Source organism: Macadamia integrifolia, chromosome 1 (genome assembly GCF_013358625.1).
Source record: "Macadamia integrifolia cultivar HAES 741 chromosome 1, SCU_Mint_v3, whole genome shotgun sequence".
Lineage (NCBI taxonomy): Eukaryota > Viridiplantae > Streptophyta > Magnoliopsida > Proteales > Proteaceae > Macadamia > Macadamia integrifolia.
The window spans coordinates 22,271,550-22,298,422 of record NC_056557.1 but is presented as its reverse complement, the minus strand read 5'-3'; the positions used below and the strand labels follow the sequence as shown (position 1 = coordinate 22,298,422).

General features: G+C 37.9%; 1 protein-coding gene and 1 long non-coding RNA gene across 2 annotated transcripts in view; both read left to right on the top strand.

Annotated features, from left to right (window-relative positions):
* LOC122076134 overlaps nucleotides 1-4,098 on the top strand; it is a 5,930-nt gene extending 1,832 nt beyond the window's left edge. The window contains exons 2-5 of the long non-coding RNA XR_006139445.1: nucleotides 182-331; nucleotides 1,073-1,128; nucleotides 2,593-2,647; nucleotides 3,682-4,098. This is a non-coding gene — a long non-coding RNA (uncharacterized LOC122076134). The remainder of the gene's footprint in view (nucleotides 1-181; nucleotides 332-1,072; nucleotides 1,129-2,592; nucleotides 2,648-3,681) is intronic.
* A 1,210-nt stretch (nucleotides 4,099-5,308) lies between these two features.
* On the top strand, nucleotides 5,309-7,194 carry LOC122072055. Its single transcript, XM_042636594.1, has 2 exons — nucleotides 5,309-5,540; nucleotides 7,001-7,194. The coding sequence occupies exons 1-2, from the start codon at nucleotides 5,309-5,311 to the stop codon at nucleotides 7,192-7,194; spliced, it is 426 nt and encodes a 141-aa protein (XP_042492528.1).
* The last annotated feature ends 19,679 nt before the right edge of the window (nucleotides 7,195-26,873 follow it).

Below are 26,873 nucleotides of genomic sequence, written 5' to 3'. Positions count from 1 at the left end.
AAAAAAAAAAAAAAAAAAATCTATATTTTAGGAGCGGATCAAGAGGCAGAGTGAGATAACTCCTCTAAAGGTTTGTGTGTCCCTCCTCCTTATATATATATATATATATATATTTTTTTTTTTTTTTTTTTTTTTTTTTTGTTGGAATTTCTATATTGTTACTTATTCTTAATAGTTGCAGGTTTAATAAACTCCCAAACAAACAATCAAACTGTGAGGTCGATCCTAAGAAAGTTAAGAGTTGGTGCGCTTCCATCACGTTAGTGCAGTCTCTAGGTCATCCCTCCAAGAAAGATATAATATTGCACCATCTGGCACCGGCTGCATATAAGTTTCTCTCTCTCTCTCTCTCTCTCTCTCTCTCTCTCTCTTTTATTATTTTTTTATTATTTTTTTTTTATGGATTAATTTAATGCAAAGAAGAAATACTTGATCTAATGCAGGAGATAAAAGGAGAAAGAGAAACTCTCTATTGGGCTTGCCCTCCTCTCCTTCTATCTTCACTCTCGAGGTTTCTTTGATAAAGTTCTCATCAAGACAATACATCCCTTCTTAGATAGTTTCTTTCTCCTTTTGCTTTCTTTATGCAGTTTTTGTGAACAACAATCATTGGTCCTCATTCTAAGTATACTCAATTTATAAAGGAGGGTTCGTTCTACAAGTTGACGAGCTTTGTGAATTTATATCCTTTAGCTGAAATCGATGTTGTTTTGGGCGACGAATGGGCTGCTCTTGCTTTAATTTTATGGACTACTGAGTTTTCTACTTTTATCCTACAAATTTTCCGTTCTGTATATTTTTTTTTCTTTTTCTTTGGGCCTCAGCGAAGGTTTTTATCTTGCGTTTGCTTAATCTAAAGTGCAAACTAGCAAGAATAAATGGAATTCTAATATGATAGAATGGAACAATACCAAAAAATTGTTCCATCACATTATTCATTTAGGTTCTATTAAAATGGGACACCATAACCAACATCTAAAGAATCGATATTCTGGATTCTGTGTTAGTTCCTACGATATTCCCTTCTTTTCTTATTTATTTAGTAATTAAAGATTTCTATTTTTGGTTTCAGTTTCAGATTTTGTTGTTGGATGGAAGCATACATCCCCAAACCCTAGACAGATTTGGGTATTACTCATGGCGTTATCTCTCTCTATGTTTTATTATTAGGGTAATTTACAACGCCACCCCCTATTTAATATCAAATTACGGTCAGACCTCTTGCCGTCAGTCTCTGTTATAGAATATACCTCAAATGCTGACATCAGCTGGTCCTTTTTTTAAATACCATTTTACCCTTAAAATTGCGAAGTGCCAAAATTACTCTTTGTTAGTTACAATCCCCAAATCAACCCATTCTCACTCTCAGTTCTTCCTCAGTACCAGTGGAGACTGTGAACCCCCTTCGGCGGACAAACCATGGATAATGAGAAGCCCCAAACAATGGATGAGAGTGAAGGGCCTCTCTGGCCCTTTCTGGTCTCTCTCACTTTATCTCAAATGGCTCATGAGAAGCCCCAACAATGGATCTGGCTGCAAATTTGGAGCAAAAGTGTAGTTGACCCGTCGGAGGCACAGAACACCGCTAGTGAAGAGCCATACCAGGAGGCGACGTTTATGCCAAAGTCGAATCGGCTGTACTGATTACAGTATGTGTTGGAGTTATTTCTATCAAAGCAATTGGAGCTTCGGATCAAGCAGACCCCATTGCAGGAGTGTTCCTTTTTCTAAATGGTACACTATTGCTGGAGCATTCGACTTTGCAGCAATAGATCAAAGAATTCAATAATCATCATAGATTGTCGATTGGATCTTTCTCTGCAGAACGATGAGAACTTGGGAAGGAAGCAGAGTCGAAGAACAAAATCAAAACCCTAGAATTAAAAAATTCATGCCAAAACGGAAACCTAGAAATGGGTGCAGTAAAGATTTAAGAAAGAACACCGTTATGAATTTTTTTCCCTTTTATTAACTCTCTCCCACGAAATTTTTTTTTTCCTTTTGAGATCAGATGTGTGAATGATGGAAAATGGTGCCTCCCTGGCTCCATTGTCGTCACAGCCACTAATTTCTGCCCACTAAACAATGCCCTCTCAAACAACAATGCGGTTGGTGTAACTCCTGCACCATGTTGATCTCGCTCAGCTTGTATTTCAACACATTGCATAATTCTGATCTGGGATTGTACCTGTAGCATACAGAAGGAGAGAAGGAGAGAAGGAGAGAAGGAGATGGGGAAAGGAGAGAAGGGAAGAATGAAATGGGAGAGTACAGTGAGAAAGAGAGGGGTATTTTTTGGGATAATGAAATGAGTAACATATTAGTCTTTTATTCAAAAGGGCCAAAGAGTCATTTCATAGCATTACTTCACAGAGATTGACGGCAGGGGGTTTGAACACAATTTAGTATTAAACAGGGGTGGGGGTGTTCCTATAATATTGGCATTCTCTAGGGGTGGCGTTGTAAATTATCCTTATTATTATTATTATTATTATTATTATTATTATGAGTCCTTATCATTATCATTATCAAAGATCTCCTAGGAAGACCAAAGGAGAGGATTTTTTTCTGACTTGGTTTCTCTCTCTGCAGTGGACAGACACTCCCATTGACATCCTTGAAGCTCTAGCATACCCAAAGGCCATAAGTATATATCTCTGTCTCTGCTGTTTCTTTTCTCTTCTTTGTTTCATTGTTCTCTCTCTCTCTCTCTCTCTCTCTCTCTCTCTCTCTCTCATTAAAATTTGTTTTGAGCAACCAAAACACAGAAGGAAAGAAGTGATAAACACTATTGAAAGGACAGCTCTTTTTAGTGTTCTTAATTTTGGATCCAGCCAAGTGAAAATTCATTTTTAATCTGTTAAAAAATTTATCAGTTTTATCAAATTGGATCTTCCCATTTATCGATAAAAAAAATTGAACCAATCTATTTCTTATTCAATTTCATTTTCCAATCTCTATCTCTCTGAATGCACATCTATAGTCCTTCTAAGATAAGGGAGGAAATCAAATCCACCATGGGAAATTCATCGTTTTTTTCTTCCTATTGCGATGTTGTTCTTTCATTATTTGTCTATCTTGGATTATTTTAGATGAATGCAAACACAAATATTGGAAGGTAGTACCATTGAAATGGATTTTGTTTGCCCATTTTATTTTTCCATCCCAAATTTTTCACGTTCGAAGATGGATCTCCTAATTCGATAATTTGTTTCCTTTAGTTTATTTTGAGCAAAGACATAGCAAGTTTTTCATTGTCTAGCACTACCTTTTATTTTCTTTTCATTGTTTTGTTTTTCTTTTACCAAGTTCTCATAAACATATCATTATCATGTGAAGTTCTTGACGAGGAAATAAAATACTCTCTTTCTTTAAAGGAATTTAAACTCAAACTTGAAATCCTTAGGTGCTTGAGCTGTTAGACTCATGAGGATCATAGATTTTGTGAGGTTAGCTTTTTCGATATATTTGATTGTGTGAAATTCAGTGTCAAGTTTCAACATCTTGGAGGCTCTCTGAATTAGAGTTATTAGCAAATAGACCATTGTTTCAAAATTTGGTAAGTAAACGAGAGACTCTCTCTCTCTCTCTCTTTTGGGTCTTGAATATTAAAAAAAAAAAAAAAAAAAAAAAAAAAAAAATCTATCACTTGTGCTAATCTGTTTGCAAATATTAATGCAGCATGATTTAGCTTATTTCTTGTTTCAACAAGAAGGTGAGTCTGCCGATGGCATTATCAATCTTCGCCAATATCACATAGATCGGCTTTTTAGAGTAATCACTAAAAGGGCGTGTTGCGTACCCAGTGCACGAGGCTCCCGCATGTGTGAGGTCCCCGGGAGAGGGGGGAGAACTATGGCGAGAACTATGCAGCCTTACCTGGAGAATGTTGAGAGATTGTTTCAACCTTATTGTATTGTATATATAGTATCTTTTGTGCGCTAAAGTTAACAATCTAGCTAACATTGAGAACTTAAACTATTTAACTTCTCTACAGACCAGTAATTGATCAGAACTTATACTATGCTCGGATGAAGTATACATCAACCACAACCATGTCAAATTTACTTCCTCTTTAAGTATTAACCTCTCTGTTTAGTATTTTGTTGTACCACTTAATTTGTTTTTCGCACCTATATGGGTTTTGTGTCATTGGACGATGCTTTATACATGTGGGTTAGTTCATGGTAATGACATTGGAGTTAGTGGTGAGTGATTTAAATGATGGAAAAAGTGAATATAAGGAGTACAAGAAGAATAGCTAACAAAACTTTGTTGGGTCTCACTTGTAATTTTGTTGTTGTTGTGTGTAACAAAAAAAAAAAATTATAATGATTCTTTTTCATTTTTGTCTACAAATTTAAATATCCTTTTTATCGGAAAGTAATTATGACATTGCAAGAATTTTCTTTCTTTTTTTATTTTTTTATTTAGTCACAGGCTTCAACCGTTAGGTCTTCAATAGTCATTGGTTCTCTCTCTCTCTCTCTCTCTCTCTCTCTCTCTCTCTCTCTCTCTCTAACATATGACCACATGTGCATTTGCACGTGCATATTTTACTAGCGTATATATATATATATATATATATATTTGTGTTATGAGCTTGCTAATCTTTACTCAAATTTCATCAACAATTATCAATGGTTTCCTCCGTTGCAGTACTCCTTGCATCCATCATCTCTTTAATGTCCTATTCTCCCTAATATATTCATCGTCCCTTGTTGATCAAAAGACCAAGAAGATTGATGGGTTTACCATCAGACTCATCCACCGTCACTCTCCTCGATCTCCAGTCTACAACCCCAATCTCACAGCATTTGATCGACTCCATGAAATGGTGAACCCTTCCATGTCACACCATACCTACTTGAATGGTGGTGGCTTTCAAGCACAACCAACATTAGAAACAAAAGCAGAAGTACCACATGACAATGTCATGGCCCTGGTAATTAGATTTTCTACTGTAGGCTACATAATGCAGTATTCCATAGGCTCTCCAGCCACCCCAACTTGGGGCATTGTGGATATAACAAGTGAAATTATTTGGTTCCAGTGTGAGCCTTTTCAGAGATGCTACTCTCAAATGGGTCTCATTTGGGACTCTCATAATTCTTCTACCTATGAGAAGATTCGATGCCGTCGGGATGAATGTAATTATTCAACTCGTACATACTACTCGGAAGAAGATCGTTTTTGATATTATGATACGTATTATGTTGATAGGACATCCTCATTGGGCTATCTCGCTACCGAAACCTTAACCTTCATAGATCAAGAGTCCAAGGCAGGCAAGGTTTCCTTATTAAACATGGTCTTTGGTTGTGGGACTGTTAATTATAATGGATTGGAAGATGAATATAACTACTCTCCACCAGGGATTGTTGGCCTTAACAATCAAAACTTATCCCTCATTTCACAGCTCGATTTCAAAGGATTCTCCTACTGCTTCACACCCAGGGATGGTGCCGATGTTGATACCCCACTACCCTTAGGTGCTTTAGTGAGGTATGGTGGTGATAGGATCCCAATTCTAAGTGTGGGTTTGCTAGGCCACTACTACTTAGATTTGCAATGCATCAGCATCGGCAACCAATGCCTTCCTATCCCGCCAGGGACTTTCAATGTGACTTATGTTAAGAGGAGAGACAGAAGATGGGAATGGAGAGGGGGGGTTCATGATTGATTCGGGTACAACATATACACTTCTCATACCAGATGTGTTTCAACTTTTGAAAGAGAGCGTGATACAAAAGACAAAGGGACTTCGTCAAGTGAAAGATGACACAGGATCTTTTAAACTTTGCTAGCGAGCTACTCTTGCAGAGATTGAGCAAAAAACACCAGACATAACCTTCCAGTTCAGTCAAGTTGTTACGTGCACGACTTTGGGCCGGATTAGTTTTATTGAAAAGTAGGGATTATGAATATGTTGTTTAGGAATTATCAATTACTAGTAGGAATTATCCGTTAAGTGTTGTAGGGGATTAGTAGTTATTATCAGTTATTGTAACTTCTTAATTATGGGATACGTGGGCATGTTGGAGAAGTTGTTGTAAAATCTATTTATAGGGTGAGAATGAAGGAGAAGAGAAAAGAAAAAAAAAAATAAATAAAACAAATGTTCAGTTGTTGAGTAGACGTGAGTTATCTCCTAACTAGGCCAAGACATGATGGCTTCGTCCGTAATGCCAAACCATTGTTATCCCTATCTTTTATCCTATTTAATCTCTTGCATTTCTTTTTTTTCTTTTTTTTCTTATTGGTAGCAATTATCTCTTTCTCCCCTATTTTATCTCTTGGATCTTCCTATTATATCTTCTCTATTTAATGTGCACATATCAAGTGGTATCAGAACTCAGGCATGGTGCCCCATCGGTGGATTTCCTACAATTTCTCTCCTTGAGAAACGCAGTCATGGCTTCCTCAATTAAGTCAAGAAAAGATTACCGATTGAGCAACATGGGAGGATCTAAATGCTACTATGGTTCAATTTCCAACAGGATGGTCTTGAGGACAAGACCAAGCTTAAGCGGGATGGATTGTTACGTGCACGACTTTAGGCGGGATTAGTTTATTGAAAGTAGGGACTATAAATATGTTGTTTAGGAATTATCAATTACTAGTAGGAATTATCCGATAAGTGGTGTAGGGGATTAGTTGTTATTGTCAATTATTGTAACTTTTTAGTTATGGGATATGTGGGCATGTTGGAGAAGTTGTAAAATCTATTTATAGGGAAAGAATGAAGGAGAAAAGGGGGAAAAAAAAAAAGGAAACAAATGCTCAGTTGTTGAGTAGAGGCGGGCTACCTCCTAATTAGGTTGAGACATGATGGTTTCGTCTATAAAGCCAAATCCTTGTTATCCCTATCTTTTATTCTATTTAATCTTTTGTATTTTTTTTTTCTCTTATTGGTCGCAATTAGCTCTTTCTCCCCTATTTTATCTCTTTGATCTCCCTATTTTATCTCTTCTATTTAATGTGCACGTATCACAAGTAGCATCCTTGGTAGTAAGTGGATGGAACACATGGATTTCTCTTGGCCAACGACGAACATGCCTGGCCATCGTCCCTACGAATAAGTCAAGTTATGTCTCTATCTTGGGCAACATTCAACAACAAAACATCAACGTTGGGTACAATTTGAATGAGGGGTTTGTTTCTTTCAAGCCCATGGACTATACCAAACTCTAGGGGCTAGCTTCCATGTATTTACAGAGCACAATGTCATAAAAGAAAGAAACTATATATATCTTTAATTTATAGCTATGCATGCACAAGTTTTGTGTTATAATCCATATGATTCTCCGCAAAAAAAAATAAAGGAGAACCCACTTTTCGTTTTTGTTGGGATTCTTACTTATTTATTTGCTTACTTAAATCTTGGGAATATTTAGAAAATTTAGTTAATCGTTTACACTATTCCGTTAAAAGATAAAGATGTGTCAAGATTCTAGCTTAGGTGAATTGAGACACCCACTTCACTGATGTGAAGATTCACCGAAGTCAACAAACCCATATATACACATACATATATATGCTCTCCTTAATAACAAAGATATTATCATATCTGCATTTCTACACTAATCCTTAATGAAATTTTAAGCTTTTAAGTTCTAACAATGGCTTGCTCCACTGCAGTACTCCGCTTTGCATTCATCATCTCTCAACTATTCTTATTCTCTCTCATCTATTCATCATCTCCTGGTCAAGAATATATCAGGCAGACATATACAAGCTTGCTATTTGTCTTCTTGCGATGCGCGAAGGTGTCAAGCGTATCAGTTGCTTGACCTATACAGAAACCCATGGGGTCTCAAGGTTTTCCTCGAAAACTTTTTCCATGACTTGGATGTGATTTGTGTTATCAAGAGATAAGGCAGGCAGGAGTCTCTACGGTTTAGGGGTTTGGGTTTATTATTGAAATTAGGGTTGCTCTAGTTGGTGTAAATTGTTGTCATAGTTTAGCCGCTATAGATATAGGAATTGGGGTTATGGGCTCATCTATCTGGATGTCTTTTAGGTTTTATTTTTAGCTCTGCTTCTGTTTATTTGATTTTCCCTTTATGGGTTAGATGCAGAAAGAAATGTGAATCTCTCACATTTCTATTCTCATGATCTTAAGCAAATTAATTGGAAGTTTTTCTTTATTCTTAATTGTTTGAAAAAATAAATAAAAATGGTGGGAATGGGACTAATAATTTATATGTCTACTAAAGCACTTAGCTTCATAAGAAAGATAGATTTCCTTATTAAACATCATCTGTGATTGTGGAACGGATAATAGTGATGGATTCAAAAGCTCTATCACTCCAATGGGATTTGTTGGTATTAACAATTAAAATTTATTCCTAATTTCACTGCTCAATTTCAACGGATTCTTCTCCCATTTTTTCACACCCAACGATAGTGACCTATGGCCAATGAATAGACCAAGTGAACGTCTCATAATCTTCTTCAGAAGTAGAGATAGAGTCTCTAGTTCTAGAGTCGGCAATGCACGAGTCGAGTGGATGATGTGGGGTTCATTCACAACCCACAATCATCTTCCACAACACAACCCGTGTAACCCCATTTCCCCACCTCTTGCTGCCCATCCTTTGCGCATTCTTGCTGTGTGAGCAACCTTCCTACCATACTGAATCTGCTCCCACCATTGCAAAAACTAAAAAATAGAAAAAAAGAGAACAGTAAAAAATAGAGAACGTCCGGTATAGGTTTTAAATGTGCGGATTTCAAACAAAGGGGACCAAAAAACGGTAGTATACTATTGTTCAAAAGAACTACAATATCCAACATTAATGTTTATATATCCCATGTTTCATTATAAGTTCTAAGATATATCATTGAATCATTTAAAAATAAAAAATGAAAAATAAAAAAAAAGGAAGAAAGATATATCGTTGTATATCATCTAAATCCAATTTTAAATTCATACAACCCACATATCCAAAGTCTAATTAAGTATTGAATCAGGGATTGGGGATTAGTCTCTGTTGATATCAATCCAATTTGATTCTTAAAACTGTGGCTATCACTAATCAAATCCAATCTGGGTGACTCATTTTAATCATTATATGACCGATTAATGTCGATTTTTGCTGAGTTGGATGGAAGCCACCGATTCTAATACCTTAAATCGCGTTTGCCACAGTTGATATCGTTTTCCTGTTGGCAAGTAATCGTTGGCGGTTATTGTGAACGTAGTTTCCCTTAAGTTTTCTATTAAAAAAAAAAAAATTAAGAGATGTGGCACAAAAGTGCGGTGTGATAATGAGAATTGGCGGGAGGAAAACATCTGTTCTCTCTCTTGTTCATAATATTTTTTTTTTTCCTCTCTCCCAAGTTTTTTTAAACCAAACTCTCAATCTACTTTCTACGGAATAGGAAACTGAGATTCTCTCTCTCTCTCTCTCTCTCTCTCTCTCAACCTCCCCATAGGAATATGATTTTGAAATCAATCTGATTGATCAGGATCACCAAGGTCAGATCCAATCCACTGCTAAGGTAAAAAAGGGTTGAATACTTGAATCACAGGTGAAAGAGGCCTAGGTTTTTTAAAACCCCTACTTAACCTTATGTCTTCAAAACTCAACCTAGATTCAATCCAACCCTGCCGAGTTCATACTTAGGCCCAACCCTATAGGGACTCATGCCAATCCAATCCGGCTCTAATTGACCTTTGACTGACCGAGTTGGCCCTGATTTTCGCTAGGATTGGCTAACCTTGATTGACCTTGTTTTTACCATCTCTCCTATGCATTATAGAAAATAAAAAAAGAAACATCAATAGATTAAATGATCAATACACAATTATTATTATGAAATGCAACACAATAATAGATGTTCAAAATCCTAGACCATAAGAATCAATGATCTAAATTTCACTATTTTGAACAAGAAGATAGGATGATAGCCCTAAACTATATTATATAATTAAGGTTAAAATCAAGACTGGGTTTGGCCACGCCTAGACTTCAACCCATGCCCGGCCCAACCCTAACTCAGGACACAAACGAGTAGTGTTTGAGTTGTTCTGCACCTAGATTGTTGTCTTGCATTAGGGTAAATGGGAATTTTAGTGTGATTGGGATATATTTGATACCATCAGATCCAAATCGTTAGGAATATCAAAACAACATCGGTCTTGACCGATCCCATGACCATTTTAAAGTTTTGAAACCCAGGGTTGGAGAGGATACCTGGATCCGGACTCATTATTGGATGCCTATAGTGAGTTTCCCATGGCCACTATACTCCCACTTACATACCTTTAATTGTTTAGATTTACTCTATAGTATCACATGTGGTAAACACAGAATCAAGAGGTTAGAACCGACTCGGAATAAGACTCCATGTGTATATATATATATATATATTAGTAAAAATACACATGCAAATGCACGTGGGGTAGTCTCCTTCAAGCTTCCTTCTCTCTGCTAGTGAGCACATACATTTTACTATGCTATTATCAATCACCTGGGCACTTCTTTTAGTCCCATCTCACCATCCTGAGAGAGAGAGAGAGAGAGAGAGAGAGAGAGAGAGAGTAAAAATAGTTGGTAATTCTTGTTGTAATTATACTTCATTTTGTTTCGCAAAACTTTGGGTCTAATGAAGATTATTTTCGTTTTTCACTCTGTGGGAAATACAATTCCTACCTATAGTTCACTAATGGAAGGTTTTCATATATGTGAACAAGAAAAAATCTTCAGGTTCAAAAAATAAGAATCTCCAGAGGCACAACAATTCCCCTTCATATTCCTCACCAAGTTTTAATTAGTAAGCACATTTGACAATTACATAAGGGATCATGTAACTCCAATCCTTTGCTTAGTCATCAGTGTGGTTGTGCCCAGCTTCTTAATCCTACCTGGTAGAAATATATGGAAAATAAGAAATGCATTAGTTTCACTGATCAATTGATGCATTCCAGAGGTGTATAGTATATATCATATGAAAATTAATTGCTTAAAAAAAATAAAAACTAAGAGAATGAATTCAGAGCTACAACTTGGTTGGACCCATGGTGTAATCCATATTTTGAGGTAAAATAATTCATCTTCCCCTAAAACCCCTTTATTTATTTATTTATTTTTTTTGGTGTGGGGAAGGGGTTGGTTATTGAATTGACACCAGAGTAGGATAAACATTGATCCTGGTGTAGGATCCTAGTCTTGTCGGTCACTAAGGATTCTATTTTTACTTTTCAAGTAATAAACAGAAAAGGTCCCCCTACGAAACATTTTAGATCAAGAGGATACAATCATCCAAGAATGTGAATAACCAAAATATGCCGCAAAAAAATTGATTCGTCCCAAACATCATCCAGAACCAACAATGGTGGCTCTGGCTTTCTCTCCTCTAGAAGGTAATGATTGTTTAATTGCATTTTCTTCGCTCAGGCCGGACTCTCTAAGGTGGGTGTCCTTGAAATAGTTACAAAAAATATTTTATACTTGAATATATCTATACCAAATAGAGTATAGAAAAGTTGAAATGTTGTTAGTAGGAAATGACAAAGAATAGAGTTTGCACCAAGTTAGTAGGAAATGTTGTTCTTCCTTTGTTAGGACAACACCCAAGATGATTCCGTCTGCCATTTTTTGTTTTCCTTTGTTTTACAAACTCCTCCCTCTTATGATTCCAAATCATAAACTCAGCAATTTCAAATTTGTCCCAGATAGATAGAGTCTCTTCCAATGGAGCTACAGAGATAGTATTTATATAAACTGGAGAGAGAGAGAGAGAGAGAGAGAGAGAGAGAGCATAAAATCCCCAAATAATGGTTCCACATCCCTTTTTTTAATGGAGAGAGAAAAACTATGATACTCTACTTTCTAAACCTGGTCTAATTAACCACATTGACTTGGTTTGATCATATAGGGGCTGAACCGAAGAGAACTAATATAGATACCATATGGAATATAGTAGCAAGGGTGACCTTGAACTCGGGTTGGCCTGACAAGACCGAGCAAGTACCAAGGGTAATACGAGCACCTAAGCCTTGCACTTGCACGTACCACGAGGCCATGTACAAAAATTAAAGGTACGTACTTGTATTTGTGGGTGCCAACATAATCTAATATTATGTGAAAATTTATTTTCATTGAAGCCCACCTGAGATATACTCACCGGAGATTTAGCCCACCTGAGATTTAGAAGATATTTTGGGGCCCAAGTATAAAAGTGGAGACATTAATTGTCTTTTCCCTCATTAATGTTAGTTGGCCTGTGGAAGAGTAAAGAAGAGAGAGAAAGAAGAAGAAGGGAAAAGAGGAAGAAGAAGAAAGAAGAAGAAGGGGAAGTTAACCGTAGAGCTTCACCGGAGCTGGGTCTTGGTGTTTCGAGCACGGACTTATGATCACCTCACTGAGGTCTTCGATTTGAAATAGGTGTGGCACACATTCCAAGGATTCTTAGGAAAAGCCCATCCTTAAACCCTCTTTTTGATTTTTGGGAAAGAATTTCCTTGAATCTTGCTAATCTTACTTGGATAATCAAATCTAAGGTCTAATAGAAGGTGTGAATAATGATTTTGAAGGATTTGCAAGGAGTGTGGGTGAAGATCTAGAGTATTTGGAAGTTCTTGAGCAAAAGAAGTGAAATTTGGGATTTTATTGGTGTTCTTGAAGAAGAGGTAAGAATCTTCTTTTTCTTTTGATTTGATCTTAGATCTATGTTGAGGGTACACGATTGGACCTTAGACAAGTGATTTGAGTAATCGGATCATCCCCAAACAAGTTATCTAAGCTGGAGAAAAGTCGGGAATGATGTTAAAAAAATTTCGTTCAAAGACTAGGGGGTATTTTTACCCCACATGTCTTCTAGTTTTAGCCCACCTGAGCTTCTAGAACTCAAATTCTAGGCTCTGAAGTAACCGGTGGGTTGAAATCTGTGAGCTACTTAGCCCACTAGTCTTCTGGTTTTAGCCCACCTGAGTTCCCAGAACTCAGATTTTAGGCTCTGGAGTAACCAACAGGGTATTTAGCCCATCAGTTTTGGCTCTGGTCCACCTGTCTTTTCAGAATTATCAGAATTGGTCCAAATTTGATGAGTGACCCCCATTTATAATTCTAAACCCGATTTTAGTGTTCAAACATGATGATTTTGACCCAAAAATAGTGAAATGATAAACCATTATGTTTATGGTAGGTTATACTCAATATACGCATACCCACACATTGAATCTTTTTCATACTGAGTACAAGTACCTTGTACATATTCAGGTAAGTGGGAAGTGGACTTTGATTTAAATTCAAAATGTTATGCATCATTTAACATGTGTTAGTCTAGCCATGTCATCATATTACTTGTGCGTAGACTAGACATCACATATGCCATATCACGCATTATATGTGCATCTACATAACATGCTATGCTTTACTTTATGATGAATATCATTTATATCTTGATATATGTGATGGAAGAATTTCATTTAAACATAACGTATATACTATGTTAGATACCGTAGTCGACTTGGAAATGAGTGCATAGTGGCACGTGGTATGGGACGCGACGCCATCGTATAATCGTACTATGCTCATATAAAAGCATGTGGCTAGGATGTGATTCACCCTTGTGCTACGACCCTTCCCAATAAGGGTTTATGTGTTAGGGGACCATTGGGGGGAAGCATCGAGTTACAGTTGTCGCACTCCTGCAGCGATTAGAAGTACACACGGTTGATCGTTAGGATAGTCGGTAACCTTAGTAATATATTCAGAGGGCCGATCATACTACTTTTATTTCGGGTGGAGTCATCCATTTACTTTCTGTCATTTAAATTTTCTGGGAGTCAGCTTACATTTTAAATTCTAGTATCAACGGTGGGCCTTCTCTGATAACCCTATGGGCGTCTTGTAGGATAGGGTTTACGGCTCGTACCTGGGGCATATGCGTATTGTGATTGTGAGTAGCACAAAACCTATGACCTAGTAATGTCTTTAGGGAAATAGGGTTAAAATGAATTGCATATAGACGCATTTGTTTGGTGATTGTTTGTGTGGTTTGCCTTTTGTGGTATTCCTTTCCATTTACTAGGCTAGTGAGCTCATCCCACATACACAACTCTTTTTAGGTGATTTTGCTGGTTACCCACTTGGGGATTAAGAGCTGGGCCCCACCGTAGAGTTTTCATCTGAGGACTGGTGGGTCCCTGATGAGTTCGAGCAGGATGTCAATTGCACATGCGAGGATTATGCTGCCTGGCAGCTATGACTCCTAAGTGATTCTTTTTTATTCTTTTGATGTACTCCCTTTTTGTACTTGATGCTTAAATTGTTGTATTTATATATATATATATATATATTATGCCTTCGGGCCCAAATGTATATAACCTTTATAATTCAATTTGGGTATCAAGTATTTGGGAAACAATTACAGGTATTATTATGAGCAGGTCTTCCGCTAAAAATACAGGTCTATACTTAGATTAGTAGATGTATGCTATATTGCAGGTACGACATCATTAATCCTAGTAGGTTCTTGAGTTAACTGGTGTTAACTCGGTCACCGGCTCGGCTTAGTGCTGGCGAGGTGTGACAACGGTGGTATCAGAGCACAATGTTATGCCTGCCTATAGCATACTGCTTAGACTTGTACAAACTATAATAGGTCTGGGGTGGGTGAAGATAAAAACCTTATGAAAAGATAAGAGCCTTAAATTTAAATGTAAAAATTTGTAACTAGTGCATTCATGGCATGCATGCATTGATAATATGAATTTTGGTTAACTAGTTTTGGAATTGTTATAATGGAATCCCCTTGGTAGTGAAAATTTTAACAAAATTTCGACAGCATAACGGCGTAAAATGAGAAAACAAAAAAAAATTCAAACATAAGAAACCTGATAGACAACAAGAATAATAAGATAATAAAATATGGAAGCCGTGTCGGCAACTAGCAAACCACGCAGTTAAATATAAACAAACCATCCAGAAATTTATAATTTCTATCATAATCACAATTCAAACTTTAAGTACACCAATGGAATAAATTACAAGATGAAGGACAGATGCTATCATTTCTTAAAGATATACTAGTTTGATCATGTAAGTTAGGCAAAAAAGTCTACTATGAAACCCAAAATAGTCAATACTGTCAAATAAAGTTGAAAAGAGACAAGTATAATGATATGTAAAAGGTCTTGAGAAGATAATAGACCATTAGTCGGAGTCGGAGTCGTCACTAGAGACATTGAAGGGCTCTCCTAAGTGGACCCGAGAGTCGATGCCGAGGTGTGTGTCCCAATGAGTGAATCGATCATGGAGGTGCACTACTCTCCTCTGTACATGGCGGACATCCACTGAGATCACCCTAGAAGAGTGGTACATATCCTAGGTAAGTCACCGAAACCTGGACTCCATCTCTCCAAACTACCTACACATCTGGAGCTCTCTACTAGTGTTCTCCTCCACCCTCCTGAGAAGCTCCTGTTTCTTGGCTGTACTCTCCCTAAGCTGACCTCTGAGCTTAGCCTAACTCTTTCTCAGGGACCTCAGCTCTGATAGGATATCCTACAAGATAGGTGCCTCTCCAGCAGGATGTGGTGCTGACGCTTGGGTGCTAGAAGCACTAGGCATGTCTGGGCCACTAGCTCTGGCTGATCTGGAACCGCCAGCTCCATAAAATGTGGGATCTGCCGCCCTAGTGTCTAAGGGCACCTCCTCCATAACCTCCTCCTATTTGATCTCCTCTTGGTACAGGAAGTGACTCCCATCATCTCTGATACGCCCATCCTCCTCCATGGGCTCACCCTTCTCTTGCTCTGCATCCACCTCTCTCCTTTGGGCCTTGGAAGTCTTTCTCTCCCATGATGGCTTTGCTGGTTCTTTGCCTCTTCTTGGTGGCATCCTGAAAAATGCAAAGAAGAAAGGTAAGCACATGATATAAAATAAGAAGTTAAAGTATGAGAGTACCAAGTTGAGACAGATAGCAAAAAAAAATGGAATCAAAGGGATGAAAATGATGAGCTAATAGCATAAGGCAAAAAAAAAAAAAAAAGTTTTAGGAGATGTGATCTAAGCTAGTACATTACAAGTCATCAAAAACCCGAATACCTAAACCGGCCAAGTGATTCAAAATACATAGATAAGAAGGAGTATGGTGATGGAATCCACTAAGTGAAGCAAAGTGATGAATAAGAAATGCAAGGGTGATTGAGGTTTACAATGATCCCAAATAAGAGGTAATCTAAATGCATGAAGCAGTCCAAGGATGTATACAATGAATATATCCTTTTAAGAAACATAAAGTGTCATACTAGGTTAAGCAATAGATAGCATATCCCTAATCGGGTTTGGGATAAGAAATTCAAGGAAACCGAACAAGTATACCAACCAAGTAGAGAATTCAAATTTTGAAAATCTAGCCACATGGAAGGGTTACATTCAAGGAAAACAACAAATGATGATTCCAATATGCTTGAAGATTCATGATTTAAAGGCAAACAAAGAATTCAAGGTATGGCTAGGTATAGTTTTTCCTAACATTGTTACCCTCTTTGTTTGGGCAAATTATACAAGGATTTAGGGCTATCATACCATCCAAAATTTGAGGCAAAATGCAAAGAAACGGTTGTTGAACACAAGAAAATCCTACATTGCAATGCAAATAAGGGAAACTCATAATGTGGATGCTAAATTAACACAGATAAGAGAGATGCACAATAAAATCCCCAAAATCGCATGTTAGGGCATAAAAAGGGGGAAAATTCTTTAATGCTCCCATTTCTTGGATCAAACTACTTAGAAACTTAAATCTAAGCTTTACATTAGCATATGAATCATTTTTTTATGGAGAAAATCAAAGGATAAACCAAAGCCCCAACGACATTGGAAGCTTTTCCATTTCAAAGCAAGAAAACCCATAAATTTTGAGAAATGAAGGGTTTGGGAGTTGCCTTGAAGATGGAGTGATAGAGATGGCAAACTCGAGCAGATCGTTGCTCCGATTTGGTAAGTCGAGTCCTGAGAAATCACCCAAGGATAGCCCAAAGTTGCCTGAGTTCAAGTGAGAAGGAAAGAAGAGAAAAATAAGTGGAAAAACAGGGTTTAAAACCCTTAAATCGCTACCTTGGGTAACTACAACAAGCTAAAACCGGCAGGGTTCAGCCAGCCAAGCATGTTAGTCTTTAGCCCGCCAGTTTTGGCAGAAAGGGCCCGACTCCACTGGTGGATCCTACAAGGCCTACTTTGGTGGGTTTGAGTGTCATTTTTGAAAAGTTATGGGTGTATGGAGAAAATTTGGTCGACATGTTTATTGAAATACAAATTGGAGATTGAATTGATATATGCATTTTCCTCGATTGCTTTAAGGGTGTTAGTGCACAAGGATGCATGCTAAAATTTGATCTATTGTGTAATGAGTTACAATACTAACTCATATGCAATTTTCGTGCATATCAGATACACTTAATGATGGTACACACTAGATCCGAGGGTGTTGCTCGGGGTACACCTTGAGGTACTCGTCCTGTTAGTAGGCCACCAATCAATAGGAGGCCTCAGCCTACAGGGCAAACATCTAACTCACAACCTCAAGAGATAACTCATCAGAATGTCGCTCATGAGGATCCACCCATGGTGACACTTCCTGATCCTCCACCAATACTTTCCTCTGATGATGTTAAGAACTTGATTCAACAATCGAATCAGAATCTCCATCAGCAGATTCCCTAACAACAACAGGCATTTATGACTGCTATGCAACAGCAGTGATATACTGCACTACCAAGTCATCCTTCTCGGGTAGATATTCCACAAGGTCCAACTAGAGGGCCTGGTGTTGGGGCACAGGTTGGAGGTACACCACCTGGTATCAACCCTCAAAACCAAGTTGGAGGTACACCACCCATACTACCTCAGGGTACACCTCCGTATATGATGCCACCTCCTTACCCGTACCATCCAGTGTAATGCACCATATTTTCAGCCGGTGGGCTATACCACAAGAGTGGTGGAGTCATTCAAAAGGAACCTACCACCTACATTCACTAAGGTGGGTAGTGACCCTTTAAAACCGGATCGATGGATCAAAGAGATTGAGAAGATATTCTAAGTGATTGAGTGCACTGATGCTCAAAGGATTATTTATGCGGGTTACAGTCTAAGAATGAGACTAACTCCTGTGGCAAGCCTCAAAAGCCACATTTTTTGCTACACATCCGGAACCTATAGGGGAACAATTCAAGGAATTGTTCTTAGTAAACTACTACCCTCGTAGTTTTAGAGACTGCAAGGAAGTAGAGTTCTAGGCCTTGACTCAAGGAAGCAAGTCTGTCCTTGAGTATCAGCAACAGTTTGAGGCCTTATTCTACTTTGCACCCCCTCACATGAAGTCAGTTGAAGAAAAGGGCAAGAAATTTCTGAAAGGAATGAAGGTATCCATTGACACGATACTTGAGGCATTAGATCTTACCAACTATGCCTTGATTGTCCAAAACCATGGAAGATAAAATGAAAAGTGAATCATCCCTAACACCTGGAGTATGGAAGAAAGCGATTCCTTATGCGGATTTGGGTGGCCCGAGTAAGAATTTTTGTGGATTATACGGATTTGGTCCTTCATACAGGTAGCCCTACAGGCCATTGGGTTATCCTCCTCGACCTGCTAGTGGGCTAGGTACTACATCTTTTGGTCCGAATACCAATACGGCGCCCACAACTATGAGGCCACCTCGCCCTCCACTTGCTACAGGTCAGGCTCAGAGAGCTCCTGCTCCGGTTCAAGCTTTGTAGAACCATTGTTTTAATTGCCATTCATATAGGCATTTTGCTAAAGATTGCTGTGCTAATCAGCCTTCTAGGTACAGACTTGCTTTAACTCAAGGGAGTCAACCACAAGGAAGGATGTATGCTTTGTAAGCTAAGGAAGCTAAAGCTAACACAAAAGTGGTAGCAAGTACGATTTAAATTGAGAATTTCCTTTTTGTAAATATTGATGACATGTCATACTTATGTGCATTGTTGTATTATGTGTCATACCTATAGTAGGTATATCGGGATATGTCTTGTTGATTCAAGGGCTTTGCATTCATTTACATCAAAGAGATTTGCTGGGAAACTTGATATGACACCTAAGATATTAGAGCAGAAGATGATAGTTAGTACACCTATAGGCAAAATTTCACAACTAAAGGAAGTATATGGGCTATGCACCGTTGAGATCAGTGGGAAATAGTTAGATGCCTAACTCATCAAGATCAACATGCAAAACTTTGATGTCATACTAGGCATGGATTGGTTATCAGCACATCGAGCAAGCGAGATGTGTGCTTAGAAACAGATCAAGGTGGTCGATAATGGAGGGAATGAACTGATAAACCAAGCGGATATGATAAAGCGGGCTAAAAAGGTCCTCATTTCCGCTCTACAAGCGGTAAAGTTGTTGGAAAATGGTTGTCAGGGGTACCTAGCTTTGGTGATTGATTTAGATGTAGTGGTCACACCTCTAGAGGAAGTAGAGATAGTTAAAGAATTCCCAGACGTCTTTCCAAATGATCTAACTCAACTACCACCTAACATGGAGCTGGAGTTTGCTATAGATTTGATTCTTGGAGCTGCCTCGATGTCAAAGGCTTTGTACAGAATGGCACTAGCAGAATTGAACGAATTGCAAGTACAGTTGCAAGATCTCCTTAAGAAGGGATTCATATGCCCGAGTGTATCACCGTGGGATGCTCTAGTGTTGTTTTTTAAGAAGAAAGATGAAAGCTTGCGTATGTGCATTGATTACCAGAAATTAAACAAGTTAACTGTCAAGAACCGGTATCCATTGCCATGCATTGATGATCTGTTTGATCAACTACAAGGTGCCAGAGTATTTTCAAAGATTGACCTCAGATCTGGGTATTATCAACTCAAGATAAAGAATAGTGATATACCAAAGATAGCCTTTAGAACTCGGTACAGTCATTATGAGTTCTTAGTGTTGTCTTTTGGATTGACTAATGCACTGGCAGTTTTCATGGATTTGATGAGCCGAGTGTTTCATGATGTTCTTGACAAGTGGGTCATTGTTTTCATTGATGATATCTTAATCTACTCAAAGTTAGGAGAAGACCATGCAAAGAACTTGAAGATGGTACTATAGAGACTGAGAGAGCGACAGTTGTATGTGAAATTCAACAAATGTGAATTTTGGCTCAAACAGGTTGGATTCCTAGGACACATGGTGTCTAAAAACGGAATCGAAGTGGATCTAGATAAGATGAAAGTAGTAGTAGACTGGGAGGTACCCAAGAGTGTAACAGAAATTAAAAGTTTCTTAGGTTTAGTAGGATACTATAGACGCTTCATCGAGAACTTTTCTCGAATTTCAGCACCAATGACCAAGTTGACTAGAAGGGTATAAAGTATAAGTGGTCAAAGGAGTGTGAAGAAATTTTTCAAGAACTGAAGAAGCGACTAGTGTTAGCACCAGTGTTGACTATTCCTGAAGGCACAGGAGGAATGACAGTGTATACCGATGCTTCCAAAGTCGGATTGGATTGTGTACTTATACAACACGGCAAGGTGGTAGCATATGCGTTTAGATAATTGAAAGACTATGAAAAGAACTACCCTACCCATGACTTGGAGCTAGCAGCGATCATTTTTGTCTTAAAGATTTGGCGTCACTACTTGTACGGTGAAAAGTACAAAACATACGGTGACTACAAAATTTTTAAGTACTTTTTTACCCAAAAAGACTTGAATATGAGACAAAAGAGATGGCTTGAGCTTATAAGGATTATGACTGTGATATTCAGTATCACCTAGGGAAGGCCAATATAGTGGCAGATGCATTAAGCCGGAAGGCTCAAACTGTGTCATTTTCCTATCTAGCTGTCAACCTAGAGCTCATATAGGAAGCAATGTTAATGGATGAAATCCTCTTGTATGAGGGAGCGATCTTGGAGCTAGAGCACCAGGCAGATAATGTTCAACAATTGACTATGTCCTTGGCGGATCTACAGGTACACTCATTCATCAGGGAAGAAATGATAATGAAACAACCTTTAGATCCTGAATTGTAGTGGATCAGAGAGAAGATTTACGGAGCAAACAATGAATGACCCTAGCTTTACATTGGCCAGTGATGGGGCACTGTTGTTTTGGGGCAGATTGTGTGTACCCTGCGACGAAGTAATGCAAGACAAAATATTAAAGGAAGTACATAGTTCTGAGTACTCTCTTCACCTTGGAAGTACCAAGATGTACAAAGACCTAAAGCAACACTACTGGTGCCAGCAATGAAGTCCACAATAGCTTTGTATGTGTCAGCTTGTCTTGCATGTCAGAAAGTCAAAGCTGAATGACGCCGACCTTTTGGCACTCTTCAAACGCTCCCAGTACCTAAATGGAAGTGGAATAACATTACAATGGACTTTGCCATCGGACTACCACGTACACCCTAGGGAATGGATGCAATTTAGGTAGTGGTTGATAAGCTTACTAAAACAACTCACTTTATTCTGATCAGGATCACTTACACCATGGATAAGCTGGCACAACTTTACATGGATAATGTTATACACTTACATGGTGTACCAGTGAGCATTGTATCAGACAGAGACCCAAGGTTTACCTCCAGATTCTGGACAAGCTTCCAGCAAGCCTTGGGATCACAATTGAATTTGAGTACGGTCTTCCATCTACAGACAGATGGATAGACCGAGCGGATAATATAGATATTAGAAGATATGCTCTGAGCCTATGCCATGGAAATGAGTGGCAGTTGGGAGGAATATATTCCTCTTATAGAGTTTTCTTACAATAATAGCTACCAAACTACAATTGCGATGGCTCCATATGAAACATTGTATAGTAGAAAGTGCAGAACTCCTCTATACTGGGATGAAGTAGGTGAACATCGAATGCTTGGACCAGAAATAATTCAGATGACATGTGATAAAGTCGATGTCATTAGAGAAAGAATTAAAATATCCCAATCACGTTAAAAGAGCTATAAGAAAGCCGTAAGATGGAAATGGAATTCCAAGAGGGAGGGAAAGTGTTCCTCAAAATATCTCCTACCAAAGGCCTGTGCAGATTTCAAAGAAAAGGCAAGTTAAATCGGAGATATATTGGGCCATTTGAGATTTTGAAGTGAGTGTGAGCAGTAGCATACATGTTGGCATTACCACCTTCCCTCAACAGTGTTCATAATGTCTTTCATGTGTTCATGTTGAAGCAGTATGTTCATGGTCCATCCCACGTACTACCTATGGAGCCGGAATACCTAGAAGCTGATATGACACATGAAGAACATCCAACTGAGATCTTAGACCAGAAGGTGAAAATCCTCTGCAACCGCTCTATCGCTTTTGTAAAGATTCGATGGACCACCCACCCGATCAAAGAGGCATCTTAGGAGAAAGATGATGATATTCAAACTTTGTATCCTCATCTTTTCGGACAATCAGGTACAAGGATTAAAGTATCGGTATCAATCACCGTATCGATCGGTTAAAATTAAGATACGTATCGAAGGGTATCGTATCGTATCGGAGATACACTAAGATACGCTAAAGATACGCACATTAATGAATAGAAAACACATTTTTATATACTTTTGCATAAAAAAATAGTTAAAAAAATCTATATATAACATGTAGAATGCATAAATACTTAAGTAGAGGGTATCGTATTGATAGACAAATATATTGAGTTGAAAATGTTCAAAATGATGAGGTTTGAGTTTCTTACAATTTTTTCTTTCCTCATTGTCATTGCCACTGTGATGAGTGCCGTGAAGAGTGTCGTGGTGGTTCAAATCCTTGGCTAGGACCTTCTTCTTCAATAGGAGCAACTACGATGATATTCTGCACTTGTCGAATATAGGCACAATATTTACCACAGTCGAAATATTTATGGTAGTGGGTCTCCCATTCATTGTAGAAAAATTAAATTTTTTTTATAGAAGTTGTAGATTAAATGTTTTTAAAGAACATATAAAAAATCAACAAAGTGTGGACTAATATATTTGAGTAGATCTAAGAAATAAAAAAAAAATTGAAACCCTCACTTTTTTGGGGAAAAAATGTGGGTTTCATTTGAAATCATGTATTTAGTAATTATAAGTCATGACATTATTTTTAAGAGTTGAATGAACTAAATTTTCTAAAAAAAAATATTTGGGGGATTTTTCTTTTTTTTTTTTTAAATTAATTTCAGAATAAAAAAATAAAAAAATATATATATTTTTTGAGAAAAATAAAAAATTTCCATGGAAGTTGTAAAACACTTGTTTTTACATAACATATAAAAAATCTAGAAAACTGTTGGTGAGAGTGTGAAGTGTTTATTTCAAACAACAAAAAATTCACACTTAAGTAGCCGTATCGTACTGATACAATACGATATGGCTCGATATTGCACAATACCTTCGATATGTATCGATACGGTACCAATACGTACTGATACACTGATACTCTCGAGAATTTTTAGATTTTCAAAAGTTCGTATCGTAGAGTATCGTACGTATCGGTACGGCACAATACGATACGTACGATACGCCGATACACAAAAAGAGGCCAAAAATTCTCCGTAGCGTATCGGTATGTATCGTGCTGATGCCTACCGATATGGATATGTATCGACCGATATGGCACGATACGCACCGATACTTAAAACCATGATCAGATACTATAATTTTGAGGATAAAATTTTCAAAAAGGGAGGATAATGTGATTCCCTACTTTCTAAACCTGGTCTAATTAACCGCATTGACTTGGTTTGATCATATAAGGGCTAAACTGGAGAGAACTGACATAGGTACCATATGGAATATGGTAGCAAGGGTGACCTTGAACTCGGGTTGACCTGAAATGACCGAGTAGATACCAAGGGTAATACGGGCACTTAAGCCTTACACTTACACGTATCACGAGGCCATGCACAAAAAGTAAAGGTATGTACTTGTATTTATGGGTACCAACGTAATATAATATTATATGGGAGTTTATTCCCATTGAAGCCCACCTGAGATTTAACCCACCTGAGATATATCCACCTAAGATTTAACCCACCTGAGATATACCCACATGAGATTTAGCCCACCTGAGATTTATCCTACCTGAGTTAGCCCACCTGAGATTTAGAAGATATTTTGGGGGCCCAGGTATAAAAGGGGAGATATTAATTGTCTTTTTCTTCATTAATGTTAGTTGGTCGGTGGGACAGTAAAGAAAAGAGAGAAAAAAGAAGAAGGGAAAAGAGGAAGAAGAAGAAAGAAGAAGGGAAAGTTAACCTTAGAGCTTCATCGGAGCTGGGTCTTGGTGTTTCAAGCATGGATTTATGATTAGCTCATCAAGGTCTTCGATTTGACGTAGGTGTTGCACATATTCCAAGGATTCTTAGGAAAACTCCATCCTTAAATCCTCTTTTTGATTTTTGGGAAGAAACTCACTTAAATCTTACTAATCTTATTTGGATAATCAAATTTTAGGTCTAATGGAAGGTATGGATAATGATTTTGAAGGATTTGAAAGGAGTGTGAGTGAAGATCTAGAGTATTTGGAGGTTATTGAGCAAAAGAAGTGAAATTTGGGGTTTCATTGGTGTTCTTGAATAAGAGATAAGAATCTTCTTTTTTCTTTTGATTTGATCTCAGATCTAGGTTGAGGGTACATGATTGGACCTTAGACAAGTGATTTGAGTAGCCAAATCATCCCCAAACAAGTTTTCTAAGCCAGAGAAAAGTTGGGAATGATATTGGAAAATTTTCGTTCAAAGACTGGGAGGTTTTTTTACCCCACCTATCTTCTGGTTTTAGCCCACATGAGTTCCTAGAACTCAGATTCTAGGCTCTGGAGTAACCAGTGGGCTGAAATCGACGGGCTACTTAGCCCATCGATCTTCTGATTTTAGCCCACCTGAGTTCCCAAAACTCAGATCTTAGGCTCTGGAGTAACCAGCGAGCTACTTAACCCACCGGTCTTTGGCTCTAGCCCACCTATCTTTCCAAAATTACCGGAATTGGTCCAAATTTGATGGGTGACCCCCATTTATGACTCTAAACCAGATTTTAGTGTTTAAATATGATGATTTTGACCCAAAAATAGTGAAATGATAAACCATTATATTTATGATAGGTTACAGTCAATATCCGCGTACCCACACATCAGATCTTTTTCATACCGGGTACAAGTACCGTGTACATATACAGGTAAGTGGTGAGTGGACTCTAATTTAAATTCAAAATGTTATGCATCATTTAACATGTGTTAGTCTAACTATGTCATCATATTACTTGTATGTGCATCTACATAACATGCTATGCTTTGATTTATGATGATATCCTTTATGTCTTGATGTATGTGATGGAAGAATTTCATTTAAACATGACATATATGCTAAATTAGATGCTGTAGTCAGCTTGGAAACGAGTGCATGGTAGCACATGGTATGTGACGTGGCGCCATCATGTAATCATACTATGTTCATGTAGAGGCATGTGGCTAGGATGTGATTCACCCTTGTGCTACGACCCTTCCCAACAGGGGTTTACGTGTTGGGGGATCATTGGGGGAAAGCATTGAATTGCGATTGTCGAACTCCTACAGCGGTTAGAAGTACACACGACTGATCGCTAGGATAGTTGGTAATCTCGATGATATATTTAGAGGGCCGATCATACTACTTTTATTTCGGGTGGAGTCACCCATTTACTTTCTGTCATTTAAATTTTTAAGGAGTCGGCTTGCATTTTAAATTCTGGTACCAATGATGGGTCTTCTCTGACAATCCTATGGGCGTATCACGAGATGGAGTTCGTGGCTCGTACCTAGGGTATACATTCACTGTGATTGTGAGTAGCACAAAACATATGACCTAGTAATGTTGTTAAGCAAATAGGGTTAAAATGAATTGCATATAGGCGCATTTGTTTGGTATTTTTTATGTGGTTTGCCTTGTGTGGTCTTCCTTTCCACTTACTAGGCTAATGAACTCATCCCACGTGCACAACTCTTTTTAGGTGATTTTACAAGTTACCCGCATGGGGATTAGGAGTCGGGCCCCACCATGGAGTTTCCATCTGAGGACTAGTGGGTCCCTGATGAGTTCGAGCACGGTACCGATTGCATGTGAGGATTGTGCTGCATGACAGTTGTGACTCCTGAGTGATTCTTTTTTATTCTTTTGATGTACTCCCTTTTTGTTACTTGATGATTAAATTATTATATTTTTGTATATATATCATGCCTTCGGGCCCAAATGTATGTAACCTTTATAATTCAATCTGGGTATCGAGTATTTGAGAAATAATTATAGGTATTATTGTGAATAGATCTTTCACTGAAAATACAGATCTATTCTTAGATTAGTAGATGTATGTTGTATTGCAGGTACTACATCGTTGATCCTGGCAGGTTTGTGAGTTAACCAGTGTTAATTCGGTCATCGGCTCGGCTTAGTGCGGGCAGGGTGTGACAGAAACCTAATAATTACTTCCCTCTCCATAATTTTTCACTCCCTCACCGCCCTCCATAGCTCTCTCTCTCTCTCTCTCTCTCTCTCTCTCTCTCTCTCTCTCTCTCTCTCTCTCTCTCTCTCTCTCTCTCTCTCTCTCTCTCTCTCTCTCTTCATTTATATTTAATTTTGTAAATCTCCCCATAATTATTTTGTAAAGGGGGAGGTTTTAAAAAAATATTTAATAATTAGGAATCAACTCTCTTCATTATTTGGGGATTTTATTATTATGCTATTACAAAAAATAATAATAATAAAATGTGGAGCACAAAGGTGGGGGAGATTTAATGAGGTAATTATGGAGAGATTTACAATATTAATGGATGGAAAGAGAGAGAGAGAGAGAGAGAGAGAGAGAGAGAGTTAAGGAGGAGCAAACGATTTGATTCCTAATTATTATTATTATTATTATTTTGA